The following is a 24,092-nucleotide window of genomic DNA, read 5'->3' on the forward strand; positions in this document are numbered from 1 at the left end:
AATGAAACCAATTTTCCAGTAACAACTATGATACAAACGTATCTAGGAATGTTAAATGTAGCGTGCAGAGGCGACAGGCAAATAGTGTGCTATACAAATTAAATCATCCTTAGGAATATATTAATCAGATGGGTCAGTTTAACAAACCTCGTAGGACGCATTTCAGCCATAGTCGAGTGAACTTGGATGCGAGTCGTCCACAGGTCCATTATAACCTAAGGGAGAGAGTGGTCTGAATCCCTCCAATCTCCTGATCTGGAACAGATAGAATTATGAAGGTCTTTAAGTACACCATTGATACTGCTGCAAACATCTGCTGGCTCCGTGATCAAGCACATCTGGAAAATGTTAAAAGAAAGAGGCTAAATATCTCAGTCCTATGGTCAACGCGTTTCATTCCAACATAGGACTTTATCAAGACTATATTAGTGCATAACAACTGTTATTAAGGCATTTGAACATTTTTATTTATTTACGTCCTACCTATAGTATGTCACAAAACTGTTATTTATCCTTTTTATGCCATTTTCTTCACTTTGCTGGTATTATATTTTAAAGGATAAGGGATATGGCAAAGCAGGGTTACCCTAACGCTGGATCCCTAAATGCTGTTAAACTACCGCTCTAATGATGATTTGCCAACTTTGACAATGACAAAGCATCATGGAAGTTGTAGTTTTAAAACTTTTGGAAATCACCTTTTTGCGCACCCCCGTTATAAATACACAACTTACTTTATGACAGACAACATTCTGCATATAAATAAAAGAATATAAAAATCTATAAATGTAACCAATATAAAGTGAATCTGTTATCAGCAAATCGTTAAACCGTTAAGGCATGCATTTAGCATTTCCTGTGTGAGCTACGCATCTAATGGTTTCAGTAAAACTCCGTGGTGAACGGGTTGATTGGCAAAGAATATTTGAGTTGTCGCTGCTTTTTCTCTCGAAATCTGTATATAGCCATACATTCATTACACATAACGGAGAACTGTCCCTTCCCAGTATTTTAAAACTACATTTACCTAATTTCTATATTTTAACAAATATGTGCGTTTGAGCTATGAAAAGTAAAATGAAATGTAGAAAATCCACGTTGCTGTACTTAAAGCTATGAATTAAACTCTGAAAGCCTCCATCTTGTCTCCCTGTCAGTGATTGGTATACGTTCTGCTACTTTCTGTCATTGTAGATATGAGTGGTGATAGAAAAACAGAAATAAAGGTAGCGATTTATCAAAGTGTTCTTTTCTAAAAAGTGGCCTGAAATACTAAAAGCGAGGTTTGCAATTTTCCACTGCTTGTCAGACGAGCACAGTTTTATAAAGGGTCCACCCCTCCCATATTTCTGTTTCCCCTCCCCCAAAGCAATATGTGCCATGTCTATGCCTGGAATAAACTGGATTGTGATAACAATTGTTACATATTTAACCCCTTAAGGACACATGACATGTGTGACATGTCATGATTCCCTTTCATTCCAGAAGTTTGGTCCTTAAGGGGTTAAAGTAAAGTTAACCCCTTAAGGTCACATGACATGTGTGACATGTCATGATTCCCTTTTATTCCAGAAGTTTGGTCCTTAAGGGGTTAAAACAAAATGGAGCAACATGTTAAAAAAAATTAAATAAAAAAATAACATAAGTTTTAGGTGATTTTCAATCTTACATTTTTTTTATTATTCCGTATAATATCCAGAGAAGTAACTGTTTTCCCTAATTGCAGTAATAATGCTGCCTGATTGTAAATCAATTATACTCAATATAAGTTATTAAAATGAAGCAAAATGAAATATGTATCACGTTTAAGGTTATTCTGCATAATAAACTTTTATTAATAATGATGACTGTGATTTTTTTTATTTTTAACCTTTGCTGACTTTTTAAGAGTTGGTGGTGATGTTCATTACAATGCCAAAGGAATAATATATTCTTAGATGCTCGGTGAATGTTCAAGGCTGCCTTAGGCAGTCCCTTCTTGTCAACACAGACATGCGTTTCTTCTCTGTTACCTCCGCCCATTAATGCCAGCCCGCTGCCCTTCTAATTGCCGTAGCTGGAAGCATTTTGAAAAGATACGGACTTCTATGTCCCGACTTGCCCAGCGATTACCATCTTATGTTTGGATGGAAAACAAAATGCAAATGACTCAAAGGTGGAAATGCAATTTCAAAGTTCATGGGAATCTCCACAAGAATGATCTGAGGCTTTGAAGGGACACTTGAGATTTCTAAAGCACTTTAGCTTGCGTGAAGAGTGTGTCGCCTTTTGGTGCGCTTTCAATAGAAAATTCCCACTTATAAAAAAATAACCTTGTTAACCCCGTGGCTGTCAATCAGACAACTGGTCCTCTTACTTCCTGGTTGTTTTGCACAGTGTAGATAAACTCAAGAGGCAACAATTGTCCACCTGCACCTGCCTTGTAAAGACCTCTCACTGAGCTACATTGGTTAGCCTATGATTGGACAGACACAAAAAGCCTGAGGCTATGATATATATATAAAAGGATCATATACAAAGACTACTAGCCTAGAGATTTAATACCTTCACATATTTTTGCATAGACGGCTTTTTCTGCATTAAATCCTTTTTATACATCACTTCTATTTTAACTATAAACAATATTCAATGACAGTTTCAGTATTGTTGCAATCTATAGAGCTGTTTTTTTTCTCCACTTTTGTTCCTTTGTTTTTATTTAAAAAAAGGTGGCATCCCCACGAGATTCCAGCCTGACGCACTCTCTAGGACCTTATTTGATTTTTGTTGAGTCCATCCAGTATCTAATATCCTACCACTAAAATAAGGGGTATTAATCCTAAGAGATGATTAAACAAAGATAGCTTATTAAAGGGAGTTTAAGGAGTCAAAACACTAAAACACAACTTGTATTATTTTATTAAAACGAGTGTCACCGACAAGTTCTGCTAAAGAGTAAAACACACATTGGATACTATTTCCCCCGCTCTATTCTGAATATTAATGGAAAACAAAGAGGTGCCAGACTACGTTTTCTATATTATAAGGGTTAACCAAAATAGAACCTTTTTCAGCTACCAATTTCTATATTTTTCTTACTATTTGATTCATTTGTATGCTAGGCCACCTAGTGGCAACTCTTGAGAATACAGTGAGACATTATTTTCATTGAGAAGAGTGTGAAATCTTGTTACAGTTAAACTGATTAATATAATATTGATGTGATAGATATCATTCAGCGGAACGTAAGGCAGAGTGAGTGTGTAATTTGTGTGACTATTTAAAGAGACAGCATTTGTCAACTAATAAAAGCTAAGACTACAAAGCGTGCACAGAAACTGGTTTCACATCTTGCTGATTGCACGTGAAGATGCCAACGACATCAGCTGTCAACGACTGAGGAATGACAAATAAAGGGGACGACTTACAGATAAAAAAAAAATGATCGGTGTCCAGGGTTGTATTCAGCCTAACAAAACTGTACTTTTTATTTAATATTTTTGTAATAAAATAGGGGTTTAAAAAAAAATAAAAATAAACTGAAACCTAATATTATTAAAGATTTAACCCCTTAACCCCTTAAGGACAGACGACGGATATATTCCGTCATGATTCCCTTTTATTCCAGAAGTTGTGTCATTAAGGGGTTAAGGACCAAACTTCTGGAATAAAAGGGAATCATGACGTGTCACACATGTCACGTGTCCTTAAAGGGTTAAAGGTTGCAGCTCTAATTTAAACAACAGTAAACAAAATTTGGTATTTTAAGGATTGAGATAAAACCTCATAAAAAAAAGAGCAGTTATGCAATAAAAGTACAGCTTTAGGTACAGCTAAATTCTGCAAGGCTGCAAAATGATTGCAACTCTCTGGAAAGTATTCCATCCCCAGGGGAGCTAGTACGTCTTCATTAAATATGCTTTAAACACTAATTTGTCTGATAATAATTATTCTAAAATGCGTTAAGTCAAAGGCAGGGAGAGGGAGCTAAGCCAAACATATGCACTTAAAGGACCACTCTAGGCACCCAGACCACTTCAGCTTAATGAAGTGGTCTAGGTGCCAGGTCCAGCTAGGGTTAACTAATTGTTTTATAAACATAGCAGTTTCAGAGAAACTGCTATGTTTATCAATTAGTTAAGCCTTCCCCCTAATCCTCTAGTGGCTGTCTCACTGACAGCCGCTAGAGGCGCTTGCGTGATTCTCACTGTGAAAATCACAGTGAGAGCACGCAAGCGTCCATAGGAAAGCATTATGAATGCTTTCCTATGTGACCGGCTGAATGCGCGCGCAGCTCTTGCCGAGCGTGCGCATTCAGCCGACGGGGAGGATCGGAGGCGGAGAGGAGGAGGAGAGCTCCCCGCCCAGCGCTGGAAAAAGGTAAGTTTAACCCCTTTTCCCCTTTCCAGAGCCGGGCGGGAGGGGGTCCCTGAGGGTGGGGGCACCCTCAGGGCACTCTAGTGCCAGGAAAACGAGTATGCTTTCCTGGCACTAGAGTGGTCCTTTAACTGTGAGAGTCAGCTACAAGGCAGGGATATGGGAAGCCTGTAGATCAGGCTTCCCCAAACTCCGGCCCTCCAGATGTTGCTGAACTACGACTCCCATGATTCTCAGCCTATTTCATTCATAGAATCATGGGAGTTGCAGTTCAGCAACATCTGGAGGGCCGGAGTTTCGGGAAGCCTGCCGTAGATATTCAGAAGATTCCCATTCAAGAACAGAACATGACCATCTGTGTGTTTCCACTTCCATAACAGCATATTTTGAAAGGAATTTAAACATACACCCCAAACATGTTATCCGTATAAGTCCTGTGATGCAAATGTTAAATAACGGATGAAATGAATATCTTGTAACACATTTTTTTTATTGGGCTAAATCTTTTTTCCTCTCTTACCGTAATCCCAATATATATATATTTGGTATGTATAATTATAGTGAGGCATGTACTAAGCAGACCTAATGTCTTCACTAATTTATTTGTATTTTAAAACCTTTATGTTTAAAAGACATTATGAAATGCAAAAGTATTTTTTTACCAGGAAGTGCAAGATGTGAAGGTGAAATTGTGCTTAGTAAAAGGTAAATAAACTACATATTTTGTTCATTTTTTGTGTTGATTTTCATTTAAAAACCCATTAAAATTTCAGGACCGATTATCGCTCAAGTAATCTGATTGCCTGAACAATACTAGATAAGAGAAAATCTAATCGACAAATAAGTCTAAACAAAATAACAAATCACAATAGCTTGTTTGCATTACCAGCATAATTATATGTCTGCCATATTGTTCCATTGATGAACATTAAAAATAAAAATACACGTCAAGTCCACTATTACTAACGAGTAGTTTTTTTCATAAATATTGGGCAAGGGGGAAAAAGTCTCCATGCATTATATGACATCACGTGATGTCACGTGTCTATTACACACACCCCCTATAAAGCACTAGCTGGGAGGCAGGCTGGCATTTTGATCATTTATCAGATCCTGTGAAGCTACACTCTGCTGAGCTGTGAAAATGAATAATCAGAGGCTACCCGACAACTACCAGACACCGGTGAGACCCAGGTAAGTGTACACTCAGAGTGACCGGTACTGTCAGGATTAGCTGTCTTGTTGTCAGGGCGTAAAGATTATTCATGAAAATTAAATTAATGGAGGAGAGATATAACCACATTTAATGACAAAGTTAATGGCTGAACAGAGTTACAGCCAGGAAACTAACTGCGCTCCTCTGCATAGACATACGCGTCAGTAGGTCCTTATTCACTAAAAGATTGTACTGTTAGAAATTGGTAAGAATTTCAAATTCCAAAGACCAAAGTAGCCGAACGGGAGAGATTATCACCTTTTTTTTTGCCTAAACAAATAGGGTTATTTATTAAACAGTAAGTTATAGTGAATGGGTAACAAAATTTAGACCAAGTTGGGGTAACCGATGAGTTTAAGAGTTTGTTTTCTATCCATTTTTAGGTTTCGGCCGTGTATGTTTAGCAGTTAAGATTGTCACTTCACCGCAATTCAACGTTTAGCCAATAAACTCACTGGTTTTCTAAAAATTCCAGTTATTGAAAGTGACATTTTTTTTTTTTAATTTTTGAAGGTTTTTTTTGTTTTTTTTTAAACATTTTTAAATACGAGGGTTTGAAGTGGCACCTTAGTAAATCAAACCACTAAGAGGCCTATGTTCTGATCTGACAACGGTTGGAATTCCAAAGTAAACTTCAGATTTAACATCAAAGTAGTTGAGCCAGAAGCATGGCCGACCTGGAGAATGTTTCCGGTGTGTCTGTTTTGGCCCGAATTTTATTTTGGACTCCTGACAATTCTCGCTGTAGTGAATGACCCTGAGGGAGTGAAACAGCTCGTGGGATATTGAATAGACTGATTGTGAGACAGCTCAGTGGTCATTGTATCATGTAGTATTATAAAGTCGATAAAATAATTAGAGAAATTAGGGAATAATAACATCTAACCCCCAGAATAAAATATTAAGAGCTGCTCAACTTGACAGAAACAGCAGCTGTTTCATAATAGAGCACCATAACCACTGCAGCTCATTGTGGTGCCATTTAGGTGCAGAGAGACTCTGTGCGATGAACCCCTGGCTTGTGTTGCAGTGTTTTTGGGCAGCAGTAGCTATGATAAGCCTGCACAGGTCATACAAGTACATGTATGCACAGAAAGGGGAGAAAACAGAGTTAATGTGTGACTTTTTTTTTAGCAGGATGGGTGGCTTACCAAAAGAACTGGAAAATGTAAAAGTTAAATATGCGTCCAGTTCGGTAGTTTTGGTTATTTATTAAATTTGAAATTGGAAAGCTCAGGCTTAGATGTAGAATTGTTTTGGCAGAGCAGGTGGTTTTCAATTCAGGACAATTAACAGCTTAGTAAATACATTCTTGTGTTTTAATAGCTTCATCTGCTGAAGGTGTGTTTAAACCCTTAAAACGGCATCGCAGTCATGTCGTGATATCACTAACCGCTAACCTATAAATAAATAAAATTCCCTCTGGACCTTGACTGAAGAGCTGACTATTATTCCTCTTTCTGTTTGCCAGTGTTCAAAGAGCCGTACACGAGGCACAAAGTCAGATGGCTGCCGCCAGAAGCAGTGCGCAGTCAGGCAGCAGTCCTGTGAGGTGAGACACCAGGGACAGTTTAGAGTAGAAGTAATATGGCCATTGATAATTATGATTACATTAATTGAACACTCAAAGCAGCATGGTTTTGTTGCCAATATTGCCCTGACCCCAGTCCTCCCCATCCCCAATGTAGATAGTCAAACTGTTTTAGAACAGTTTTACTTCTTACTTTTTGTCTGCCAGGAACCGCTCCCCGTCTCCACTACCTCTGCAAGAGTTTAGCTCATCTAAAGCTCTCAGCCAATGAGCTAGCCCTGTGCTACGTGGATTTACTCAGGAGAGGTAATGGAAGCGTTCAATCAGGAGCTTTGGGCTTTCTGGCTTTGGTAGTGGAGGCAGGGAGCGGCACCCAGCAGACACAAGGTAAGAAGTCTAAAAAAGTTTGACAATCTACACAGGGCATGGGTGGCGGGGGTCAGGGCAATCTTGGTAACAAAACCACTACAGCATGCTGTAGTGGTTATGGTGCTTAGAGCGTTCCTTTAACATTGTGGCTTATTCTCTAAATACTAGATTGTTGTTTCTTGAAACCGGATTGCAAACCTTAAAAAAATATATATATATATTTTTTCAATTCTCCAATTCATTTCCAGTACCAGCTTCACTATTTTAGAAAAAAACATTTGCAATTTGACTTTCAATTCTCTACAGTCTGACGTTTAGAAATTAAGCCCCAGCAATCACAATCTGATGACGGGATGTTAAATGATGATTTTCTTTGTTTATGACAGTGTGTTCGGCATGATTCGTACGACAGAAAATCAGTTCGGAGGAAGGTCAAACAGCACAGTGTCACCAAATTCTAACGCCTGGTGAGAAGCTACTAAGTTCATATAGTTATAAGGGATTGTATGGATTTTGTACGAACACTGCTTTCTAATATAATGATAATATAACCATGTAATAAATACTGTCTTCAGCTGAAGAGATGACTATTATTTTTCACTCTGTTTAGCAACTTGGAACATGAGGCAGATTTTCAGACGTCAACTAGCAGAAACAGCGCTGCTCACCTGAATTGTGGTCCAAGATGGTGAGACACTGGGGAGAGCTAGTAGTGTAGAGAAATTTAGCCATGGAGGGGAAAAATTTAATTAAGTTGCCCTGCATTAATTTAGAAAACAAATAACAGACCTCAAAACAGTCCAGATTTTGGCGGGACAGTCACTATTTTGGTGGGACAGTCCCGTCGTTCCAATTGTCCCATCCGGGGACACCATGAAACTGTCCTTAGGCCTTAGACGCACTGTGAATTAAAATTAGGACGAGCAGAGAGTGCTTCAGCAGGGCTCTCTATATAGTCCTGCATATCGTGGGCCAGTCAAACAGGCTTTCAGTTAGCCTGGTGTGCTTGATGCCCAGCTGACACAGCCCTTTAGTGGACAGGCCTGGTCCTATTATGGGTATCACTGTTGATGACCCCCTTGGGGCCCGCTAGCCCACCCATCCTTATCTGCATAGCTCCCAGTCTTGGTATGAAAGTATGAATTTGTGGTACTCGTATAAACCTATTGCATGATTTCACTTGGGGGTTAATTTGCTAAGCATCAAACTGTAGTGGATTGAAAATTGCTAAATTTAGACAAAAAGAGTTGGTTTCAGAGTAATCTCCAACCGAGCTGTAATCACAGCTTGACCATTTTAGATAAGACTCAATTTTGCAATTTGGTTTGCAATTCAGCTTTTAGTGATTAATCCTCAAAAATCAATATAATTATTTCCTTTTTTCTTTATTACAGTACCTTTTGCATTAAAAATAGAGAGCATGACAATTCGGGAGGCATCACGAACAGCATCACGTTACTGAATCCTAGTTCCAGGTGAGAAGCTTACATTGTTCTGTCTCTCTATTTAACCTCCAATAATTCTCAAAATTAAAAGGTTAATCCAAATAACATGAACACTCCAGCGTTTTGGAGTGGTCGTGGTGCTTGGAATCGGTTTGTGCAGCGTTTCAGTAATAAAATACTGAGCCTCTGGAGGTGTACCTCTATGTCTGACAGCGCCGTTAGCAATCTAGAATGAGAGTTCTGGACTGTTAATGGCATCCATCTTCCACATCCGAACTTTGGCATGTCTCACCCTCAGGGGGAGGGATGTCACTGAAGGAGGCGTGCGTTCTATGGTGTGTTTTGCCGCTTCCACCAATGTAAAATCTTTAGGTAAAATGTTTTAAACATTTTTCAACATAGATATGGTCATAGCTTGGCTAGTGAAGCCAAGCTAAGTTGAAAATACATCGCTTGGCAGGATATTTGATTAGTGCTCTTTTTTATAGCAGCATTTTCGGCGTCATACGTACGGCAGAAGGTTGTTTGGAAAGCAGTGCAAATCGAGACACGTCACCGAATTCTAGCACCAGGTGAGAAGCTACACAATTCCTGCATTAATCTCTAACACAGGATTATTTACAAAACAGCTGGAGAAACAGGCATATTTTTCTCAAACCATTTTTATGAATGGGGAGCTAGTGATTGGCTGCCTTAGAGTGTCAGCTGACGCACTTAGCTAGTCATCATTACCCCAGTCCGAGATGGTCCAAAGGTTTGAAGAACCGGAAGGGCAGGGGACAGAGCTTAACGGCGCTGAAGAGAAGTCTTTGGGATTACGGTTTAACCCCAAAATCTAAACTGGCACTAGGGACCTACTGGCACGATAACAGCTTTATTCTGATGAAGTTGTTATGATACCCATAGTGTTCCTTTAACTATCAGTAACTAGTTTAGCAAATATAATTGTGCTACACTGTAAAGAACAGAATAATGTTCTTATGCGCGATCAGTCAGCATGCTAAAATTGTTTTGATTTGTGAATTTGCTCAGTTATGCCATGTTTTTATTGCCTATTGCCCAAATCTAAATCCTCAGATATTGTCAAACTTCAACTTTCCCCTTTAGAATGACACAAGATCATGGACGTTGTCGCTTTAAAACATCTGGGGTCTAAATTGTGGGCTATTGTTTTCAAATGTTATCAGAATATGCCTCCAATGTGTTTGTTCATTTTCTAGTTCCATAGATTCAGAGAGAGATGTTGACCAGCCCACCGAAAAACTGCCACCACCGAAAGACATAGATCTCAGAGAGTCCCAGAACGAATCGGAAGTAAAGGCCTCAAATTCCAAACTTCAAGTCCGAGGGGGTAAAAAGAAGAGACTAGCAAGACAGCAACCCTTAAGCCAACCTCATCGTTACCCCAAAAGGAATCGAAAAGTCCCAGAAAGGCTTGTGCTGTAAAACAACTTTTTAACATGTACCAATAAATAAAGCGCATGGCACTGGTTAACAACAGATATGTGCATCTCTCCATCTTTCTGCTTTTTTTTTTTTTTAATTCTTTATTTTTGTTAGTGCATGAATTAACGTAACAATCTGGTTTACCATGCCACAATAGCCGTAGGAAACCGTGGAGTAGTAGTATACAACAAGACATGGTGATTACTGTGCACAAATTTAAAAGGTGCAGGAAAATAAAGAAGATAATCCGACATTATAATCAACATTTTAAATGCAGTATGTTGTCGAAACCACGGATAAAATGCAAGCTGTAAGTAAATAATATGTGTGAGGGTTCTCGCTTAAGGTGCGCGTATGGCAGAATAGGAGTTGTCGTCGTTAGATATACAGGCTTAGGCATAAGATAACACCAGTAGGGTCAATATTTACAGATAAGTCCGCAGTAGTTCAGTGTGTATGGGTATGCCCGAAGTCGCTGAGCAGAATAGCGGGGGTGTCGTCTCTATGCCTGCATGTTTGGACCATATTGAAAGCACTGTGGGACAGTAGTTACAGTGGTGGAGTTATCGATAGAGGGGGAACTAAAACAAAATAAGACTGTGTCTCCCCAGTCAGGCGTGTGGTTTGTCTGAGGGCCGGTAAAGCGTGAGAGTTGTGCATGGCTGGCATATGGGCCGTGGTAGTGTGGTGTGTGCCTGTGTCCTGCTGTGGGTGATAACGTGGTGGTGTAGTCGTGGGTTCTGTCCCTAAAGGGTAAATTAAATGTCGTGCCTGACGCTAAGCAGATGCTGAAACTTTTAAATAGAAAAAACAAACTTCCAGAAAAATAACAATTATGGTGTGACAGTAGCTGGGGGTCACAGCCAATTGTGGAAGGCTTTTGCCCCCCCCCCCCCCTTCCTTTCCAATCCGCGGAATTGTCTTCGCTCTTCCTCCCGTGCCCTAGTCACCCATATGCATAAGGGGGAGAGTGCTGTAGGGGGCAGTCCGTCTTAGGGGTATTGTAGCTGCAATGTCCAGATCCCGGCAGATGCTTAGTGTGAAGTGAGTTCCGTTGCCTCTAGGTAGTGGCTCGGTCAGAGGGTTCCGCCGCTGAGGATCGGGGCTCAAACACCGCCGCCGTCTGTGGGTTCCAGTGGTGCTGGTTTTTGGGTGCCTTGGGCAGGTTGTCCTGGGTCGAGGCTGTTCCAATGAGGCCCATGTTTTGTAGGATAGCCGCCGTCTCCTTAACGTCCTGGGCTGTGTGAGTCACATCTCCATGGAAGATGGTTAGGGACCGTGAGAGATGCCAGCGGTAGCGGATTTTGCGCTGCTGTAGTACTGACGTGAGCGGCCAAAATTCCCTGCGCCAAGCCAGGGTACTGCCCGATAGGTCGGCATAGAAGTTGACCTCCATTTCCTCAAAGTGGTATGGCAGCTTGTCCCTGGATGCCGCTATCAGCGTCATTTTGTCCTTCACATTTCGAAACTGGACCACCAGGTCCCTTGGGGCCGTGGGGGGCGCTTTCAACGGTTTGGGCACTCAGAATATACCTTCTATCTCCATGGCTTTAGCCTGTCGTGGTGTCAGCAAGGCTGCCATCAGGCGTCTCACCATGTGTGGTAGTTCCTCTTCGGGGACGGTATCTGCGATCCCCCTGATTTTGAGGTTGTTTCGCCTGCGTGTGGCTTCCTGGGCCGCGAAGCGGCGTTCGTATATGAGGTTTTGTTTTTGCAGGTCGTGGACTGACGTTTGCAGGGATGCAATTTGTTTTGTGCCTTCAGTGGAGGTTTTTTCAAGGTCTCCAAGGCGGCCTGTCAGGCCCTGCATATCTTTGCGTATAGTGGCCATATCAGCCATGAGGTTCCGCTGCAGATCTACTAGGAGCTCTTTCATTATGGCCGTTGTTACTGGAGCGGTGTTTGGGTTCGGCGGTGGTGTCAGCGGTGCGGCTGGCAGTGCGGGTAAGTACCCCTCATCCAGGAGAAGTCCGAGCAGTCTCCCATGAGGGCCGCTATTTTGGACTCCTGCACGCTGTTTGCCTGCCGCCACATGTCGCCGATGGACATCCCCACTCAGGGTTTATCAGGTCTTATCTTCTTATTTTTCTTTCCCATGGTAGGAAGTGTAGCTTGGAGATCTTCCAGAGCCCAAAAGTGCCTGTAGGGAAGGCTGTAAAATGCCGGTTTGGGCCCTTGTTTCCAGGAGCTCAAGGATCATGCGACCGCTTGCTTTGGCAGTTAGGCTCCGCCCTCCATCTTTCTGCTTTACTGAGACAATCAGAATATTAAAGTGTATCCGTAGGTGTTGTTAGGGTTGGGTATTTGGGAAAGAGCCTCAGATTCAGGATTCTTTAGCCCCTTATCTTTTTGAGGAAGTGGTCAAGGGGACAGCAGGATGTAAGTTTATTTAAATAGTTGTACGTTCAATGCATTATCCTGATTCACTGCCCTGTTCCCCTTGAGATTTAAATTTGGAGCTGGAGGCACCATGGTGAGTCCTGCAGGAGCAGTCAGAGCGTAGAAAAGCCCTCCCCTCCCCCTCTCACCCCCTCATGGTCAGAACCGAGACTTCTGCACTGTACTATCTCTGAGAGAAAACACAGGATGAAAGGCACATAGTTTCTTTATACATAGTAACAGCTATTTAGGTTGAAAGAACTCAGCAATCACAACTTTGCCTCCTCTTGTGACCAAAAAGAAGGCAAAAAAGTTATTACCAATTGTGTCACAGACAAAAAAAAAAATCCTTCTTGATTTAAAAATGGCAATCAGATTCATTCCTGGGCTGCCATAGGCCCAACAAACCAATCCGGCAAATTTCAATGTGTAAAAAGTGAAAACAGGGAAAGCCCTATGTGTAACCCTGGACGTTTCCGAACCCCAATAAAAGGAGGTACTGTTGTACTTGCCAGACATCGCTGAACACAATTATGTATAATTTATTGCAGTAAAAGCTAACAGTATTGTAACGTTCACAGTTAAAATGTCGCGCATCAACGCGCTGTTACCACATACAAAACACTTTATGTTTTTGCTCCTCAAGGAAAGTCTGCTGACTATAGTCTGTGTTCATGTGAAGAGAACGATAATAAATCCAAGTCAGCCTCCACTATGACTATAACAAACAGCACAAGCATAACTTATGCTGTTCACGCAAAGTATGTGTAAACATGTAGAATCTCACAACCAGCTATTCCTCTGTGAGGATTCTAAGCACCTAGAACAGGGGTGTCCAAAATAGCGTTCATTTTGGCGACACATTTCAATTCAGTCATAGTCTTCTGACTAAAAAGCCATTTTAGTTTTAGTTGTATTTTAGACATCTTAATTGTTTTAGTTTTAGTCTAGTTGTAGTTGACTAAATCTCCAGTAGATTTCATCGGCATGACTAATATCTAATGGGTTTAGCTAAAGCCTCTATCTTTCACTTTTTCTCTTTCCCCGGCCCCTCTGTGTCTCTTTGATTCCCCCCAGTCGTCTCATTCTACGCGCCCCATGTGTCTTATTTCCTCTCCTCTCTCCCCCTTGTGTCTTCCCGCCAACGTTAATTTTGGTGGCAAATTTCAATTTGGTTTTAGTCATAGTGTTTTGACTAAAAAGCCATTTTAGTTTTAGTCGTATTTTGGTCATCTGAATTGTTTTAGTTTTAGTCTAGTTTTAGTTGACTAAATCTCAAAAGGTTTAGTCGACTAAAATCTGACTAAAATTGTTAGTCGACAGAATAAACACTGGTCCAAAAGGTCGATCCCCAGATGTTGTAGAACTACAGCTTCCACGATGCTTTGTCATTCGAAAGCATTCGAAAGGCACGCAAAGCACCATGGGAGTTGTAGTTCTACAACATTTGGCGATCTACTTTGTGGGCACCCCTGACCTAGAAATCTAGCTCCTTCTGCCCACCAGGGCCAACGTAGTTCACCAGAGATAAGGCACGAACTTACAAAAACTTGCCTCAATCATTCACTCCTATATAAAAAATATATTAATAAATCCAGAATAGTGACCGCGTTCCAAGGACTTGTAAGGATACGTTTGAAGTAATACTGAACTTTTAGTGATTCATTGTAAAAATAAAAGTTGTTGCTTTAGTCCCACCAAGTTTCAACAGGACAGACAAAAACTTTTTGTAAAGACTAGGAAAGTAGCATAAGTGAGTCTAGGAAGGTATCGTCTTTAGAGATATCTTATTTATTGTCTGTTTACCTAAAATGTAGTTTAATAAAGGCATTATAAAATGTAAGCTTCCTTAGTCATATGCAACCATCGGCACACCAGATGTTGTGGACTACATCCCCCATAATGCTCGTACAACCATAATGCTGGCAAAGCATCATGGGAGGTGTAGTCCAAAACATCTGAAGTGCCGATGGTTGCATATGACTAGATTAGAATGATGGACATTTCTGAGATTAAAGGATTTTTTATAGGATTGCAGTGCCATCTAGTGGATGACAGGGCTACCAACTTCAAAGCATTATTTAGCTACACCATTGATGCCCAAATCACAGCTGTTGTGAATTACACGTACGGTATGTTCAGGTAGACGTTGTTTATGAAAGTATGCACCGTGTGGCTGAATATTATTTTCCCAATTTGACAATTTCTGGCCTTAAAATGTGATATACCCATGTCACTTAATTTACAATTTACAGTTTACTGAACAAGCCTGTGTTTGAAATTCATAACATGAAAAATGAGGCAAAAATGGCTGCACTGTAGAAATTCTCCACTTGGCTTCAATTTTGCAGTTTGGTTCAATTTGTGGTTTAGTGAATAAAATCTTTTATCCCGTACTGTGATTTCACTAGTTTTCAAAGTGACTTGTTAAAAAAAAAAAAAAAAAAAAAAAAGATAAACAGGCAAACAGTCCACTTTCTTGTCTGATTCACAACCACTTCACACTATGTCAGCGGTATGCCCAAATACATCTGACTCAATGACGCAACTTCTGTATCTTCTAAACAGGGTAGTAGGCACACAGAGTGGATTTGATCATTGGCATACCCATTTATACAGTTTGTGTAAAAAAATTAAAATAAAAAAAGACCCTATGGGCATTATTATAAAAGCAGAAAAATATTAGCATATTGTTGTCTTTCATGTGATTTTTGTTTCATATTACAGTGACAATATAGTAAAAATTACTTTTAACGTTTAATGTCAAACAGTATTTTCCACTTAATATGATCTCTTCATACTTATTAAAGGAACTGTTACATGGTAACAATAGGCCAAAAACATTGAAAACTAAGTGTAACTTGTGTTAAAGGGACACTGTAGTCACCAGAACAACTACAGCTTGTTGAATTTGTTCTGGTGAGTAGAATCATTACCTTTATGCTTTTTGCTGTAAACACTGTCTTTTCAGTGTTTACATTACAGCATAGTGCTAACTTCACTGGCCACTCTTCAGATGGCTGTTTGAGATCGTTCCTGGGTCATGGCTGCCTAAAATGCATCCAAACATTCAGTATCTCCTCCCTCTGCATGCAGACACTGAACGTTCCTCATAGAGATTCATTGATTCAATTCATCTCTATAAGGAGATGCTGATTGGCCAGGGCTGTGTTTAAATTGTGCTGGCTCTGCCTCTGATCTGCCTCCTTGTCAGTCTCAGCCAATCCTATGGGGAAGCATTGTGATTGGATCAGGCCACCACTTCTGATGATGTCAGAGGAAGTTCACAGGCAGAGGCAGCAGCTTCAGACTTGAATACAAGTAATATTTTACTATATTTAGCCCCTTAAGGACACATGACATGTGTGACATGTCATGATTCCCTTTTATTCCAGAAGTTTGGTCCTTAAGGGGTTAAGGAGGCAAAGTGGGCCAAGGGGGCTAGTGGTTTTAACACTATAGGGTCAGGAATACATGTTTGTGTTCCTGACCCCATAGTGCTCCTTTAAAGGAACACCCCAGACACCATAAGGACTTCATTAGAATGAAGTTGTTATGGTGTGAGGCGGTCTCCACCCTACTCTGTAACCTACTCAGTAAGCGAACGGCCTACCCTCAAAGTCTTGAATCTGGTGTCCAATCACCCTGCCCAGCTATTTCCGTAGCAGTCCTGTTACTGCGAAATAAAAAGAAGCACTGGCAATTTGACGGGTTGTTAATTTGACGCGTTGTTTGGTCCTTAAACCTAAAGGAAGATTGTGAAACCTCCTTGACTGTCACAGAAAACCGTCATTCTGACAGTGGCGAAAACAAACTGGCGAAAAGAGGGCGCACTGTTGTGATTGTTTTGATACATTGACACTGCCACTATGTAAAACAACAAGATAAAAGCGCAAGATAAAACAGCTGCTCCGCATTTTATACGACACACAATGTGTCAACCCATGTTTTTTTTTTGTTTTTTTTTAAACACAGATTTAGGAACAGGGTACACACGTGTGCATGCGCAGCTTCAGCCCAGCCACCCAAGGCCCATCATAGCACCTATACGCAGAGTTAGTGCAGTGCCAGCCATTATATATATCTATCAGTTTAAACATTATATTAAATAAATATACATAACAAATAATTTTATGAAGAATTCAAAATAGACAAAAGAAAAAATAAATTATGAGTTTTCATGCAAGACAAGCAAAGCATGAGTTATTGTTTATTATTTGGTGCATCTCACATTTTTGTTATTTATTTTGATTAATGCATCCCATGTCATGCAGCACCCACTCCTGTTTCCAGAATGATAAATGATAAATAATTAGTTAATGAATTGATAAATCCTAGTTTGCCATTGGGACACATCTGTGCACACTGCAGGATACTCTATGTCCTCAGATGACCTTTGGATGGAATTGCCCGATTCAAAGATGGCGGCTTTATGCCAACGTCCCCAGCGTGACAGGCGGCTGGACGTACCGCACTTCTAATTGGCTGAACGGTCTGTGCTGTGATTGGCTGCGCTGAAGGCTTCCTAACTACGCTCCTGCTTGTCATTGGCTGTGGCTGACTGTCAGTCTGTGAGTCTGTCGGCAAGATGGCGCTGCGAGCTCTGGTCGGTGTCAAGCGGGTCATTGACTATGCAGTGAAGGTGAGGACAGTGGGAGACCTGGGAGTGGGGGAGACCTGGGAGGGGGGGGGGGGGGCAGGCAGTGGGGGAGACCTGGGAGTGGGGGGGGGGGGGCAGGCAGTGGGGGAGACCTGGGAGGGGGGGAGCAGGCAGGGAGTGAGGAGACCTGGGAGTGTGGGTCGGTGTCAAGCGGGTCATTGACTATGCAGTGAAGGTGAGGACAGTGGGAGACCTGGGAGTGGGGGAGACCTGGGAGGGGGGGGGGGGGCAGGCAGTGGGGGAGACCTGGGAGGGGGGGGGGGGGCAGGCAGTGGGGGAGACCTGGGAGGGGGGGGGGGGCAGGCAGTGGGGGAGACCTGGGAGGGGGGGGGGGGCAGGCAGTGGGGGAGACCTGGGAGGGGGGGGGGGGCAGGCAGTGGGGGAGACCTGGGAGGGGGGGGGGGGCAGGCAGTGGGGGAGACCTGGGAGGGGGGGGGGGCAGGCAGTGGGGGAGACCTGGGAGGGGGGGGGGGGGCAGGCAGTGGGGGAGACCTGGGAGGGGGGGGGGGGCAGGCAGTGGGGGAGACCTGGGAGGGGGGGGGCAGGCAGTGGGGGAGACCTGGGAGGGGGGGGGCAGGCAGTGGGGGAGACCTGGGAGGGGGGGGGCAGGCAGTGGGGGAGACCTGGGAGTGGGGGGGGGGGGCAGGCAGTGGGGGAGACCTGGGAGTGGGGGGGGGGGGCAGGCAGTGGGGGAGACCTGGGAGGGGGGGAGCAGGCAGGGAGTGAGGAGACCTGGGAGTGTGGGAGCAGGCAGTGGGGGAGACCTGGGAGTGGGGGGGGCAGGCAGTGGGGGAGACCTGGGAGGGGGGGAGCAGGCAGGGAGTGAGGAGACCTGGGAGTGTGGGAGCAGGCAGTGGGGGAGACCTGGGAGTGGGGGGGGCAGGCAGTGGGGGAGACCTGGGAGTGGGGGGGGCAGGCAGTGGGGGAGACCTGGGAGGGGGGGGGGCAGGCAGTGGGGGAGACCTGGGAGGGGGGGGGGGCAGGCAGTGGGGGAGACCTGGGAGTGGGGGGGGGGCAGGCAGTGGGGGAGACCTGGGAGTGGGGGGGGGGGGGGGCAGGCAGTGGGGGAGACCTGGGAGGGGGGGAGCAGGCAGGGAGTGAGGAGACCTGGGAGTGTGGGAGCAGGCAGTGGGGGAGACCTGGGAGTGGGGGGGGCAGGCAGTGGGGGAGACCTGGGAGTGGGGGGGGCAGGCAGTGGGGGAGACCTGGGGGGGGGGGGGGGCAGGCAGTGGGGGAGACTGGGGGGGGGGGGGCAGGCAGTGGGGGAGACCTGGGAGGGGGGGGGCAGGCAGTGGGGGAGACCTGGGAGTGGGGGGGGGGGGCAGGCAGTGGGGGAGACCTGGGAGTGGGGGGGGGGGCAGGCAGTGGGGGAGACCTGGGAGGGGGGGAGCAGGCAGGGAGTGAGGAGACCTGGGAGTGTGGGAGCAGGCAGTGGGGGAGACCTGGGAGTGGGGGGGGCAGGCAGTGGGGGAGACCTGGGAGGGGGGGGGGCAGGCAGTGGGGGAGACCTGGGAGGGGGGGGGGCAGGCAGTGGGGGAGACCTGGGAGTGGGGGGGGGGCAGGCAGTGGGGGAGACCTGGGAGTGGGGGGGGGGGGGGGCAGGCAGTGGGGGAGACCTGGGAGGGGGGGAGCAGGCAGGGAGTGAGGAGACCTGGGAGTGTGGGAGCAGGCAGTGGGGGAGACCTGGGAGTGGGGGGGGCAGGCAGTGGGGGAGACCTGGGAGGGGGGGGGGCAGGCAGTGGGGGAGACCTGGGAGGGGGGGGGGCAGGCAGTGGGGGAGACCTGGGAGGGGGGGGGCAGGCAGTGGGGGAGACCTGGGAGGGGGGGGGGCAGGCAGTGGGGGAGACCTGGGAGGGGGGGGGCAGGCAGTGGGGGAGACCTGGGAGGGGGGGGGCAGGCAGTGGGGGAGACCTGGGAGTGGGGGGGGGCAGGCAGTGGGGGAGACCTGGGAGGGGGGGAGCAGGCAGGGAGTGAGGAGACCTGGGAGGGGGGGAGCAGGCAGGGAGTGAGGAGACCTGGGAGGGGGGGAGCAGGCAGGGAGTGAGGAGACCTGGGAGGGGGGGAGCAGGCAGTGGGGGAGACCTGGGAGGGGGGGGGCAGGCAGTGGGGGAGACCTGGGAGGGGGGGGGGCAGGCAGTGGGGGAGACCTGGGAGTGGGGGGGGGGGCAGGCAGTGGGGGAGACCTGGGAGTGGGGGGGGGGCAGGCAGTGGGGGAGACCTGGGTGTGGGGGGGGCAGGCAGGGAGTGAGGAGACCTGGGAGTGGGGGAGCAGGCAGTGGGGGAGACCAGGGGGTGAGGGGCAGGGGGTGAGGAGACCTGGGAGTGGGGGAGCAGGCAGTGGGGGAGACCAGGGGGTGAGGAGACCTGGGAGTGGGGGAGCAGGCAGTGGGGGAGACCAAGGGGTGAGGAGACCTGGGAGTGGGGGAGCAGGCAGTGGGGGAGCAGGCAGTGGGGGAGACCATGGGGTGAGGAGACCTGGGAGTGGGGGAGCAGGCAGTGGGGGAGACCAGGGGGTGAGGGGCAGGGGGTGAGGAGACCTGGGAGTGGGGGAGCAGGCAGTGGGGGAGACCAGGGGGTGAGGGGCAGTGGGGGAGACCAGGGGGTGAGGGGCAGGGGGTGAGGGGCAGGGGGTGAGGAGACCTGGGAGTGGGGGGCAGGGGGTGAGGAGACCTGGAAGTGGGAGGCAGGGGGTGAGGAGACCTGGGAGTGGGAGGCAGGGGGTGAGGAGACCTGGGAGTGGGAGGCAGGGGGTGAGGAGACCTGGGAGTGGGAGGCAGGGGGTGAGGAGACCTGGGAGTGGGAGGCAGGGGGTGAGGAGACCTGGGAGTGGGAGGCAGGGGGTGAGGAGACCTGGGAGTGGGAGGCAGGGGGTGAGGAGACCTGGGAGTGGGAGGCAGGGGGTGAGGAGACCTGGGAGTGGGAGGCAGGGGGTGAGGAGACCTGGGAGTGGGGGGCAGGGGGTGAGGAGACCTGGGAGTGGGAGGCAGGGGGTGAGGAGACCTGGGAGTGGGGGGCAGGGGGTGAGGAGACCTGGGAGTGGGGAGCAGGGGGTGAGGAGACCTGGGAGTGGGGGGACAGGCAGGGAGTGAGTGAGGAGACCTGGGAGTGGGGGGACAGGCAGGGAGTGAGTGAGGAGACCTGGGAGTGGGGGGACAGGCAGGGAGTGAGTGAGGAGACCTGGGAGTGGGGGGGACAGGCAGGGAGTGAGTGAGGAGACCTGGGAGTGGGGGGACAGGCAGGGAGTGAGTGAGGAGACCTGGGAGTGGGGGAGACCTGGGAGTGGGGGAGACCTGGGAGTGGGGGAGACCTGGGAGTGGGGGAGACCTGGGAGTGGGGGAGACCTGGGAGTGGGGGAGACCTGGGAGTGGGGGAGACCTGGGAGTGGGGGAGACCTGGGAGTGGGGGAGACCTGGGAGTGGGGGAGACCTGGGAGTGGGGGAGACCTGGGAGTGGGGGAGACCTGGGAGTGGGGGAGACCTGGGAGTGGGGGAGACCTGGGAGTGGGGGAGACCTGGGAGTGGGGGAGACCTGGGAGTGGGGGAGAGCAGGCAGTGGGGGGGAGCAGGCAGTGGGGGAGACCTGGGAGTGGGGGAGCAGGCAGTGGGGAGGAGCAGGCAGTGGGGGGGAGCAGGCAGTGGGGGGGAGCAGGCAGTGGGGGGGAGCAGGCAGTGTGGGGGGAGCAGGCAGTGTGGGGGAGCAGGCAGTGTGGGGGAGCAGGCAGTGTGGGGGAGCAGGCAGTGTGGGGGAGCAGGCAGTGTGGGAGACCTGGGAGTGTGGGAGACCTGGGAGTGTGGGAGACCTGGGAGTGTGGGAGACCTGGGAGTGTGGGAGACCTGGGAGTGTGTGGGGACAGGCAGGGAGTGAGGAGACCTGGGAGTGAGGAGACCTGGGAGTGAGGAGACCTGGGAGTGAGGAGACCTGGGAGTGAGGAGACCTGGGAGTGAGGAGACCTGGGAGTGAGGAGACCTGGGAGTGAGGAGACCTGGGAGTGAGGAGACCTGGGAGTGAGGAGACCTGGGAGTGAGGAGACCTGGGAGTGAGGAGACCTGGGAGTGAGGAGACCTGGGAGTGAGGAGACCTGGGAGTGTGGGGACAGGCAGGGAGTGAGGAGACCTGGGAGTGTGGGGACAGGCAGGGAGTGAGGAGACCTGGGAGTGTGGGGACAGGCAGGGAGTGGGTGAGGAGACCTGGGAGTGTGGGGACAGGCAGGGAGTGGGTGAGGAGACCTGGGAGTGTGGGGACAGGCAGGGAGTGGGTGAGGAGACCTGGGAGTGGGGGGACAGGCAGGGAGTGGGTGAGGAGACCTGGGAGTGGGTGAGGAGACCTGGGAGTGGGTGAGGAGACCTGGGAGTGGGTGAGGAGACCTGGGAGTGGGTGAGGAGACCTGGGAGTGGGTGAGGAGACCTGGGAGTGGGTGAGGAGACCTGGGAGTGGGTGAGGAGACCTGGGAGTGGGTGAGGAGACCTGGGAGTGGGTGAGGAGACCTGGGAGTGGGTGAGGAGACCTGGGAGTGGGGGCACAGGCAGGGAGTGGGTGAGGAGACCTGGGAGTGGGGGCACAGGCAGGGAGTGGGTGAGGAGACCTGGGAGTGGGGGGACGGGGCAGGCAGGGAGTGAGGAGACCTGGGAGTTGGGGGGACGGGGCAGGCAGGGAGTGAGGAGACCTGGGAGTTGGGGGGACGGGGCAGGCAGGGAGTGAGGAGACCTGGGAGTTGGGGGGACGGGGCAGGCAGGGAGTGAGGAGACCTGGGAGTTGGGGGGACGGGGCAGGCAGGGAGTGAGGAGACCTGGGAGTTGGGGGGACGGGGCAGGCAGGGAGTGAGGAGACCTGGGAGTTGGGGGGACGGGGCAGGCAGGGAGTGAGGAGACCTGGGAGTTGGGGGGACGGGGCAGGCAGGGAGTGAGGAGACCTGGGAGTTGGGGGGACGGGGCAGGCAGGGAGTGAGGAGACCTGGGAGTTGGGGGGACGGGGCAGGCAGGGAGTGAGGAGACCTGGGAGTTGGGGGGACGGGCAGGCAGGGAGTGAGGAGACCTGGGAGTTGGGGGGGGGGGGGGGGTGGGAGGGGGGGTGAGGAAATACTGGGTTTCGGCCTGGTCTGACCCTCTGGGAGTTATAACATTGTGCAGGGTTCACACAGAGCCAGCACTGGTCATAGTGTGTAATAATATAATAATAATAATTAGTACAGAGCCAGCACTGTTATCCCCTGAAAAATTAGCATTTATTAAAGATAGACTCTATATGAAATACTCATTATGATAATTTAACTGAAATTCCAACCCAGTCAAATATGTAAACACAAAATAGTGACTACTTTGTCTCTGTATTTCTTCTCCTCCTGACTTTCGTAGACACAAGATGGAATCTAAGTGTCAATATCTGCAGCCGTCATCAGTGACCTCTGCAGGGAATGGGCTGTGTCTATGGATGGTCTTGCAGGATCGTCCTTAGACCTCCATGACTGCGCCGAAGAGGGACCCCAGTTATGACGGCTGGAAGAGGACCCCACCGGACTGAGATGGTGGCACAAGGGGCAGATTCAGGAAACTCGCCTTTCCATGCCTCCCCCTGGACCACCAGCGGCAATGTCACCGTCGGGGGACTCTGCAAATTTGACAAAGTCCCTAGACGGTGACAGTGCTGTTTTAATCCTTGTTCTATAAACAATATAGGGGAAGCTGCAGATGTGTATATATTTTATTACAGACCTGCAGTAGGCACCTGGGCTAACCAAAAGCTGTGCAGTTGAGGGTTTTACTATTATTATTTATATAGTGCCACCATTTTCCGCAGCACTTTACAGTATTATAAAAGGGGAAAATCTAATAATAAATGAGACAATTACAAAATGTTACAGGAATAATAGGTTGATGAGGACACTGCTCAAAGGAGCTTACAGTCTTGAGGAGGTTTGGTATAAAAACGTCTTAAAGTTGAGGGACTTCTGAAAGGGACACTCCAGTGCTAGGAAAACAAATCGTCCCTCGTGGTGGTTTAGCGTCCACCAATGCTCCTCCCCCGCCGTCGTCAGCCGGCGGGGGAGACCGATTGCGCATGTGCGGCCGCCGGTGGGATGAGACCTAATGCGCATGCGCGGCAATGCTGCGCACGCGCATTAAACCTCCCCATAGGAAAGCAGTGAAAATGCTTTGCTTTCCTATGGGGAATTTAGCGACGCTGGAGGTTCTCACATAGTGTGAGGACGTCCAGTGACGCTATAGCACAGAAAACCTGTGCTATACACCAGGAAGTGCCATCTAGTGGCTGTCTAGTAGACAGCCACTAGAGGAGGAGTTAACCCTGCAATGTAAATATTGCAGTTTATGAAAACTGCAATATTTACAGTTGGAGTTGGCATCCAGACCACTCCAATGGGCAGAAGTGGTGCCTGGAGTGTCCCTTTAAATGATTGAAGACAAGGGGAGTCTGATTGGGGTAGGGAGGCTGTTTTAGAGGAGAGAAGCTGCCTGCGAGAAGTCCTGCAAGCACAAGTTTATTATTATTATTATTATTATTATTATTATTGCTATTTATATAGCGCCAACAGATTCTGTAGTGCTTTACAATATTATAAGAAGGGGGGATTTGGACAATTACAAGAAAACTTACAGGAACAATAGGTTGAAGAGGACACTGTTCAAACTAGCTTACAGTCTATAGGAGGTGGGGTGTAAAACACAATAGGACAGG

The 24,092-nt window shown here is 47.6% G+C and overlaps 2 protein-coding genes across 2 annotated transcripts in view; both read left to right on the forward strand.

Annotated features, from left to right (window-relative positions):
- Positions 1-5,467: 5,467 nt before the first annotated feature.
- LOC134576747 (uncharacterized) lies at positions 5,468-10,363 on the forward strand. The gene is made up of 7 exons (XM_063435460.1): positions 5,468-5,550; positions 7,044-7,124; positions 7,859-7,939; positions 8,083-8,160; positions 8,867-8,947; positions 9,406-9,489; positions 10,138-10,363. The coding sequence occupies exons 1-7, from the start codon at positions 5,501-5,503 to the stop codon at positions 10,361-10,363; spliced, it is 681 nt and encodes a 226-aa protein (XP_063291530.1). The 5' UTR covers positions 5,468-5,500.
- Positions 10,364-17,289: 6,926 nt separating this feature from the next.
- The window catches only part of ETFB (electron transfer flavoprotein subunit beta), a 53,323-nt gene continuing 46,520 nt past the window's right edge, over positions 17,290-24,092 (forward strand). Inside the window, exon 1 of the mRNA XM_063436937.1 lies at positions 17,290-17,384. Within this exon, the coding sequence (XP_063293007.1) occupies positions 17,331-17,384 (54 nt within the window). The 5' untranslated portion in view covers positions 17,290-17,330. The remainder of the gene's footprint in view (positions 17,385-24,092) is intronic.

The sequence above is a fragment of the Pelobates fuscus genome, chromosome 11 (genome assembly GCF_036172605.1).
Source record: "Pelobates fuscus isolate aPelFus1 chromosome 11, aPelFus1.pri, whole genome shotgun sequence".
Classification (NCBI taxonomy): Eukaryota; Metazoa; Chordata; class Amphibia; order Anura; family Pelobatidae; genus Pelobates; species Pelobates fuscus.

What these genes read in the sequence shown, in the direction of transcription:
- LOC134576747 (XM_063435460.1), top strand. Translation starts at nt 5,501, where the DNA reads ATGAATAATCAGAGGCTACCCGACAACTACCAGACACCGGTGAGACCC. An exon ending in CAGACACCGGTGAGACCCAG is followed by an intron (nt 5,551 to 7,043) that starts GTAAGTGTACAC and finishes TCTGTTTGCCAG; the next exon opens with TGTTCAAAGAGCCGTACACG. An exon ending in TTACTGAATCCTAGTTCCAG is followed by an intron (nt 8,948 to 9,405) that starts GTGAGAAGCTTA and finishes TCTTTTTTATAG; the next exon opens with CAGCATTTTCGGCGTCATAC.